This window comes from Arachis hypogaea, chromosome 19, assembly GCF_003086295.3.
Source record: "Arachis hypogaea cultivar Tifrunner chromosome 19, arahy.Tifrunner.gnm2.J5K5, whole genome shotgun sequence".
NCBI lineage: Eukaryota > Viridiplantae > Streptophyta > Magnoliopsida > Fabales > Fabaceae > Arachis > Arachis hypogaea.
In genome coordinates, this window is record NC_092054.1 from 119,989,242 (window position 1) to 119,998,319 (window position 9,078).

A 9,078-nucleotide genomic window follows, 5' to 3' on the forward strand; every position below is an offset into this window, starting at 1 on the left:
GAGCTGCTTTCCTTGCTTCTTTCCTGGAGATTCACCATTTTTCTGAATTTTTTGGCAAACAAAACAAATTTATTTTCAGAGGAGTTATCACTGGATTCATCATCCAGAGGGTTAAAAATAGATGTGAGAGCTATTCCTTTTCTTTTAGAATCTTTTTTCAAAAAAGTGTTTTCAAAAGCAAGTAAATTTTCTCTCAAGTCATCATATGTCATAGAATCAAGACCACTACTCTCAGATATTATCAGTGCCTTTGTTTCCCACTCTTTTGTGAGACATCTCAAAATTCTCCTCACAAGCACAGATTCAGAATACTTAATCCCCATAGCATCCAAGCCAACAATGATGGTGTTGAATCTTTCAAACATTTCATCTATTGATTCTCCTTCCTTCATTGAGAATATTTCATATTCTCTGTTCAGCATATCTATCCTGGTCTTCTTTACTATGGTGGTTCCTTCATGAGTGACTTGAAGTTTGTCCCAGATTTTCTGTACCGTTGTGCATCGTGATACCTGTCGGTATTCCTCGAAGCTGGTTGCACAGTTGAGCAAGTTGATAGCCTTGGCATTGAACTCCACGTTCTTTCTGTCTTCTTCGGTCCAACTGGCTTCAGGTTTAAGAGAGACTACTCCTTTAGCACTTGTGGTGGTTGGAAATTGAGGACCTTCCAGGATGATCTTTCATAGTCTGTAATCTACTGCTTGCACAAAAATCTTCATTCTCTCCTTCCAATAGGTGTAGTTCTTCCCATTCAAAAGAGGAGGTCTTTTGCTTGACTGTCCTTCTGTCAGATTGTAGGACACCAAATTTGAGCCACTGTTCTCTGCCATCTGAATCTTTTCTCCAAGCTGCAAAGCTTGATCTCTTTGAGACCAAGCTCTGATACCAATTGATGGTTTATTAGTGGCTAAGAGAACGGGGTTGAATCTTAGCCCCTTTTTAGCTTAATAACAGTTACTGTCCTTTGGAATACTTGAGGAGATATTTCTTGTTTTTGTCTCGTGCCTAGTCAAGAGACTTTTTCTTTTTGTCTCGTAACCAGCCAAGAGATATTTTTCAGTTTTGTCTCCTATGTAGCAGAAACAGAAATGGAGTAGAAGAGAGAGAAAATCACACCAAGATGTATCATGGTTTAGTTGCTAAGTGCAATGCAGCCTATATCCAGTCTCCATCACAACAATGATAAAATTTTACTATAATCATGATTACATACACCAATTCTCCCTAGGAACTACCCTTCCTATCCGAGACAAGTCCAGAATCAAACCCCAATCTTGAACTTGACTTGGTAACCCACCAAGCTTTTAACTGCTAAGTGCTAACCCAACTTGCAAGGGGATTCCCACAGAATCATGAAACACAACACAGATGTACAAAGGACCTCTAAAGACATCTATGGCTTTTTCTTTTAATTTTGTATACTCTGCCTTTTTCTGCTCTATGGCTTTTTCATACAAACCTCACTGTTTGCCTTTTTCCATGAAAGTCAAGACAGACAAAACTAAACAGAAAAATACAAAATAGAAAATATTGAAGGAGAAGAACTTCTGTTAGCTTGGGTAGCTATGAGAACTATGTGCCTTGCACTCTTAACTCCTTACTTTAAACCCTGGCTGTTCTCCCTTATTTATAGAAGGAGAAGCCTCCAAGGTTGAAGCTCTTGAACCGAGCCAACTTCTTCTTCTTCATGCAAAACCGGTTCGGCCAGAGAGAGAGGAGAGGAAACTGAATACTATAACCAACATGCAACTACCTCTGTGTCTTCTCTTCACACCAAGCTCCATCAATCCGGGCCTTCCATCTTGACTTGCACTCCAAGAAGGATTCCTAACCCTTGATGAGTTCTTGATGATGACAGCTTCTTCTGCTCTAACTTCTGCCTCTTCCTCCACGTAGCTACAGTAGCTACCTCCTGTGGTGGTTGATCAAAAGCTGAGACAAGCCATCCCTCCAAGGATCTTCTTCCTCTGACCGAAATGGATCTCCACCATTTTTGGTTATGGAGAGCTTGAGATCACTTCACCACATCTTACCTTTTGTGGTAAAAATCTCAGCCACACCATACCTCTGATTTTCTTTTTCTTGATGCCATCATCACTATGACTTCAAGCTTTATTCTAGCTTCATCTATCTCTTCTGATAACTTACATTAGCTTCCATTTTCCTGATGGATGTGACCAAAAGATTGAAGAAAGAAGAGAGAGAAGAGAAAAATTTTTCAATGTGATTTGAATGAAGAAATTAAAATGAATTAATTTTCCTTCCCTTTTGCTAAGTGTCGTGGGGCATCATTAGTGCCATCAAATCAATTTCTCTTTCTCTTTCCTATTTCCAATGTCTGCATTAATATGCATTCAATCAAAATTTAAAATCCATCTTATGATGAGAGTGGGATCCGTTGAAAGCATGCAACATATGCTTTTTTTTCTCTTTTCAATTTCGGACCAAGCCTTTTGGTCTTGTAGAAATATTAACTTTGGGCTTGTTTAAATAAATCTGGCCCAATAATCATAGCAACAATTTAGCCATAATAATTAAGATATTTTTGTAACCAAGGCTGAATATTAGATTCACAATGGGCTAACTAATGTTTCTTTCTTTCGGCCCAAGACATAACAATAATTCAGCCACTTAATATGTCAATTTTACACAAGACTTATTGCATTTTCTTAGCACAATTGGGCTTTGTTTTGCTTTTATGTCCAATATACATAATCTGCAGAACAACAAAATTATTAATCAGCAAATATAACATAAAGATCAAATTAATAATTTTGTAATTAATTGTATTAATAATGTTTAGTCATCACTAATTTAATTTAAAATTTTTTAAATTCATCAAAAATAAAAAAAGAAGCGTACTAAAATAAAGTGTCAACGATCATTACACATAAATAAAAGTATTTAAAAACATTTATTTTCTTCTATTAATTACTTTATCACATGGTTAATTACTTTACAAATCAATACTAATAACCTACAAAATCTATATCTTCAGTAATTACTGGACCCCACTATTTCAGAATTGTCGTTCTAAACTAACTCAGTCTTGTAACAATTCTTCCTAAAAACTTAATACGTTGCATTCTATATGTGTAGAAGAATCCTGCAATCTACACCGTAACAAAACTCAAAGAATTATTCATTGTATATCAAAAGTTATTTCCAATTTTATATATATACACTTCAATATAAAATTTAATTTTTATTGCCTATATATAGTTTATAGATATATTATTTATTCACTAAGTTACAAAACTCATCTTATAGTCGTCCTATTATTTTTTTTTTCAAATACAAATATATATTCACCCAAATCCTATATATATGCTAGCCTACAATAAATATTTGTTGATTTAGTAAGTCCTGATCTTCCAAGGACCATATAAGGGAACTTTCTGTCTGTGCCGGGTACTATTTAACTTAGAATGTGACAATAAATAAAACAATTTCAAACATTTTTATTTTTAAAAAAATTGGGAAAAGAAGTTCAATATATATTTCCATATGGTATGTATAATATTTCAAACAAAATACATATTTGCAAATATTTGGATAAAAATTATGTTATATAACAAGATTTTTAACAAAAATAGTTATTTAATGTTTTCAATTTTTAATAAAACAATATGATTATTTATATCAAATAATATAATCTAAAATTTAATTATTTTATATTTTATATATTGCAATTAAAAGTAACATTTTAATATGAATTTTTTAACATTATAAAAATTTTACTGCATAATAATTGATTTTAATGAATTAAAAAAAATTATATTTTTATGTATTTATCTCCAAACAAAAGGGTTTTAAAATTCAAAAAATTGTCTAAAAAAAAAAAAGAACACCGCAAATTATGCATGAACCATAGATCGAAGTTACCCAATTAGGATTTTAACAGTGCACAACCTAACTTTTATTTCATTGAATACAAATACATAACAAGCGTACAAATTATGGGGCATGCATGAAGCCACTAAGACTTAGCATGCCATTACAGACTCGCACAAACTCTAATTGATATATAAAACATAATAATCCAAACACATAATCTACTTTATTGGAAGATTAGTTATACCAAAACCCATATAGTTAAGTAAATTTATTCTTGGAGATTGGGGTGCTAACATATTCATTGGTTGTCTGCAAGGAACCCGTGGCTATAGGAACAAGTGAACCATTTTCGGTTGCATGTTCGTCATAATGCATGCCGTGGCAACATTTGTACTTAACAGACTCAATCTCCATCTTCAGGCCACATGTCGGATCAGGGCAATTGAAGGCGGTAGGAACGCCGGAGCGAATGTTCTCCAGTTGAAAATGGAGACAATGGCGAGGAACAGTTCTCCTAACATGATCATAGTAGTCCTTAAAAGCAATGTCGAAGCTTATCGACATCGATATGTTGGTTCGCCAGTTTTCGAAGCCTTCCACCACACTCATCATCACTTCATTGAAGTCAATTAAGATTACATTCTCGCCTTTGCTCACAAGAGCCCATCCCCTCTCGGTTCTCATGGAGAGAAGAGTTTGAATGTCTTTGAGAGTGGAGTCTAGGTTAAAGTCAACCTTTTGAGTCTTGCTGAGGAATGAGTTGGTTATGTTAAACCAAAACTTGGTTTGAATTGTTATGTCAACCTTTGCAAGGTTGAAGTGTTCAATGTATGATTCTGTTTGTTTGATGATGGGGTCCTTTTTCATAGCTTCAATAAGATTGCCGAACCTTTGAGTCCATGTGATGTCTGTACCTCCATAGAAGAAGACGTACCCATTGTATTGCCTCTGATGCATATAATTATAACTATTATTGTTGATGAATTTTATATGACTATAGTATAATATAGTAGTAAAGATGGTAGATAGCTCTATGTATTCTTATTAATTATGCTTATGGATGCCTCTGCTACTTTTTTTTTAATTTAAAAAATATTTCTCACGTAAATATAGTTAGAATATGTTTATGCAAAAATAATTGTTAAAGTGCGATCACATACATATTATATTAAACAATTTAGTTAACTATTTGAAATGATGTATCTAAAAATGTTCAAGCTATTTTCACATAAAAAATATTCGAACTAAATTTATTGAGTAACAATTTTTAAAAAATAGTTCGATCTATTTGTATAAATTTTACAAATTACTCAAAATTTAAGAAAAATAATTTTCTTTTGTTTTTTAACTTATTTTGTATTACAAACAGTAAAGATTAATTTTTTTATTTTCAATTTCTTTCCAGTTATATTAAAAATATCAACTTGTAAAGTTATTATTTTATAAAGATAAAACAATACAACACTAAGTGTATATTTTTTTTAAAATTTGTTTAAACAAATTTGTGGTTCATAAAAAAAATCTTTGTTAATTTTATTTAAGACCAATAAAATTTTAAAAGTCTCTATTTTAGTTTCTATAATTAATTTGCTTTCCTAAGCATTAATGTGACAAGTTAAATGCTACGGTGATGTGATGTATCTTGCCATGTCAGTATTTAATGGAATAAATTAACATTAAGGACTAAAATAAAAACTTTTTAATTTTAATTTTAAGAGACTAAAACAAAAAATAGTTTATACCTACAAAAAAAAGTATTTTTATAAGTACTAAAAGTCTCATTTATTTATTTATTTTTGGTGTTCTATTCTGTGAGCCATGATATATATGCAAATAATAAGTAGCAAGGATTAAAAGGTAGTTCTTACCACCCATTTTTGAATATCAGCATTAATCTTAAATGCTTCAATCCAAAGCCAGTTCCAATGCTGGGAAACTCTTTCCTCGTCCTCAATTCTAAATGGGAAGGCTGAAATGCCCCACACAAAGATCAAGTGCAATGCGTTCTTGTTTATAACCTTTCCACGAGCATCAACCGCCACCACAATAGGTTTACCTGTGTAATTCCATTCTTCTTGCAACGGTTTGTAACCTTTGATGAGTGAGAAGTATTGCACCACATACCATGGCATCAAAGACTTCAAATGCTCATACTTTTCCTTGGCTTCACTGGTCCAATTTTCCACAACAGGCACCCAAAGAATTTTATAATCCTTCTTGTCTTTGTCATTGCTGATTGAATTATATATGGCTTTTAGAGACCAAATCTCATCTTCAATGTTGTCAAGCCCAGATATGAACAAAAATAAATTCTTTGTTTTCAGTTCATCTAGAGTAACCTGTTCATTATTAGCAAACAAAAATTAGAGAAGATGTCTTTAAAACGGATAAAGTACTATTTTTAGTCCTCAATATTTTGGTCAAAACTTAATTTAGTCTTTAACATTTTAAAATTTTATTTCTGTTGTAAAAAGTTTTAAACAAGTTCAATTAATAGTGAACAGAATAAATGATGTAAATGTTAATAGATGTTACTAACTAAGTCATATTTTTTTTCATGTGTTAGAAAAACATAATCCAATTTTTTTGCAAAATTTTTCACCTCAATTTTTTTTTTTACCAAACTTTAAATCCTAATCATCAATTATCAATGCTTTAAAATCAAAAAATTTTTTTTTGTATTAATGATTATTGGTGGATCAATTTTACTAACATATTAAAATTAAATATTATTGACTATTTAATATGCGAATTGTTTGTATTAAATTTAAAGATACGATAACATTAAACCCGCTTAAATTTTTTTGAAATTGAAATAAAAAGTTTAAAAATTTTAAAATTGAAATATGTTGTTTAATTTAAAACGTTAGAGACCAAATTGATATACAGTAAATACTTTTCATGAACTTGTTTTTATAGTTCTAATTATTGATTGTACACTAACCAACTCTTTAGTAGTACTGTTGATAATTTCAAGCTGAGTAACATCTTTGGAAAAGATAAGAGATTTCAAAAGCTCGACAATTCCTGAAGGAATTCTGAAGGCATCAAAACGCCAAGATAAATCTTCCAATGCCTCTGCAATAATAATATAAAGAAAAATCTGAGTTAGTATTTAATTAATTTTCTCGTTGCAACACACAGTAAAAGTTGCATTTGTTTTTCATTATAAATATGTAGACAACCTTTTTGGCGTTTAATTTCGTCTAAATCAGCATTTAGTTGTGTGAGAACAATTTTGAGCCTCGCAACAACTTCAGATTTGATGTTCCATTCCCTGAAATAATAACATATGCGAATATATTTAGTCTTTTCATTTATAGATTCAATAATAACATAAATATAAAAACATATATATAATGGCATGTCTTACAATTGAGACAATTGATTGGCACAAGCTAGAAGGGAGAGAAGAATCCAATAAGTGTAAAGATCACGAGGAGCTTTGAAGAGAGCTGGAAGGTCCTTTGGAGTGTATGATTTGTTGGCAATGAGCTTCTCCAAAGTGATGATACCATTTATGAGTTGCAATGTTCTGTCAACCAAAGTGCTTATGAGATCTGAATCCGACTGGCTCAGCTTCTTCTCCTCTTGTGCAAGCCTGAACACGTGCAGCTCAAGTGCGTTCTCCTTCTTGCTCGCTTGCGTCAGTGTCAGCCGCCATGTCTCTCCATAGTCCAAAGCGAAAGCGGAGAGTGCTATCACTGCCTTAGCATCCCAGGTGTAGCTCTTCAGCTTCTCAAGAATCCCTACCACTGACTCATGTGCGTTCCATGTGTTGAATGAATGACATGTCATCTGTATCAATCATATGGAAAATGTTTGTCACACATGATTTTCACATTCTATCCAAAGATATTTATATTCATTTTAATGTATAATAAATTTTTTATTTTTATTTTTATTTCTCAAAAAGATAATACAGACAATTATTTTTAAAAGATATATTTCATCAATTAATTTGATAAAAATAACCTAAATTCAGTTAATTATTAATTTACATAGTGAATCCTTAATTTTTTTTTGTGATATTACATTCAAAATTTCCAATACTATATACAAAATTTTAGTTAAGTAACAAACAAAAAACTAAATATATAATTTTAAAAGATCAATTCTGGACTAATTAATATATGTACAAATATTTTAGCAATATTTCCTTTTTGTTAACTTAATTAAAAATTTAGTATTATAAAGTTTACACCATAAATTTTTTATGAAAAATTGGTAAGAGTATTAAGTTAACCTGACAGGCAATCTCTTTAAGGAGAGTGTAAGATGGTTTGAGAGCAGATTGGGGAACGTTATCTTCTACCAAATCAACGGACTTCACTTGCTGCAACATCAGCATACAACATATATATGAGAAGGAAAAGTATAGTTACTCTGGAAGTAAATAAAATAATTTATCGATTAATTTATGCCACATATATCAAAATAATTTGTTATAAGTATTTATTCGCAACTTGACATTTAGCTAATAAATTAGTACAAGAATTATAATTTGAGTCGAAAGTACTTACCGAATTTTCCGTATAATTTTACCCATATAGATATTTTTATTTCGTTATATTTTTCTATGAAATGAGGGAATAGAAGAATTGCGACCTTGAGGTCAAGAGAGTCAGCAATGTTGGTTGAGCTCCTAACAATGTTGGACACTACATTGAAAAGAGAATCAACATCTTGTCTTACGGCCTGAGCGTCGTGGATGCCGATGATGTTCTGAGAGATGACATCATCATCCACGTTGAACGGGTTCAGTTGTGCCACCTGCAAACCACCAGAAACAGTGGCTGAAACAGCCGCGGAAGCGGTTGTTGTTACAGCAGAAGCAGCACCGCTAAGAAGCGAAGCTGGCTTCTTGAGATGGTTGGCCATATTCACAAAACTCGAAAGATGAAAGAAGAAGAGATTATTAGGATTCAGAGGTTTCTGTGGTTTGCGATATTGTTGTGTCATGCTAGGAGCATAACTTGGCCATATTTATAAGCCCCAAAAGTGTGCATCAAAATGACAAGTGTTCACGCCTCCAATCAAACCCCTATTAAAAAATCACCCCGTGGCTAATATTTTACTAATCAATTATAACTATTATATCTCTGTCTACTTATGATTTGCTGTATATCACTGTACATTTATCGGCAGTGGACACACTCTCAGGTTCAGCTTTCACTCATTCAGCAAAGCAACTTTTCTCATTAATCGTAATTAGTGATTATTGCTACGCCAAATTAAAGA

The 9,078-nt window shown here is 32.1% G+C and overlaps 1 protein-coding gene across 2 annotated transcripts; it reads right to left on the reverse strand.

The window, feature by feature from the left end:
- Positions 1–3,884: 3,884 nt before the first annotated feature.
- Positions 3,885–8,808, reverse strand: LOC112780042 (protein SIEVE ELEMENT OCCLUSION B). 2 transcript variants are annotated; one of them, XM_025824389.2, is made up of 7 exons: positions 8,446–8,808; positions 8,084–8,173; positions 7,211–7,635; positions 7,023–7,114; positions 6,782–6,915; positions 5,706–6,176; positions 3,885–4,785 (listed from the first exon to the last, which is right to left on the reverse strand). In XM_025824389.2, exons 1-7 carry the CDS (start codon positions 8,797–8,799, stop codon positions 4,096–4,098), a joined length of 2,256 nt encoding a protein of 751 aa, XP_025680174.2. In that variant the 5' UTR covers positions 8,800–8,808; the 3' UTR covers positions 3,885–4,095. The 2 variants fall into 2 exon arrangements, with proteins under 2 accessions (XP_025680174.2, XP_072084139.1); XM_072228038.1 differs by having other exon boundaries at positions 8,361–8,481.
- Positions 8,809–9,078: the final 270 nt, after the last annotated feature.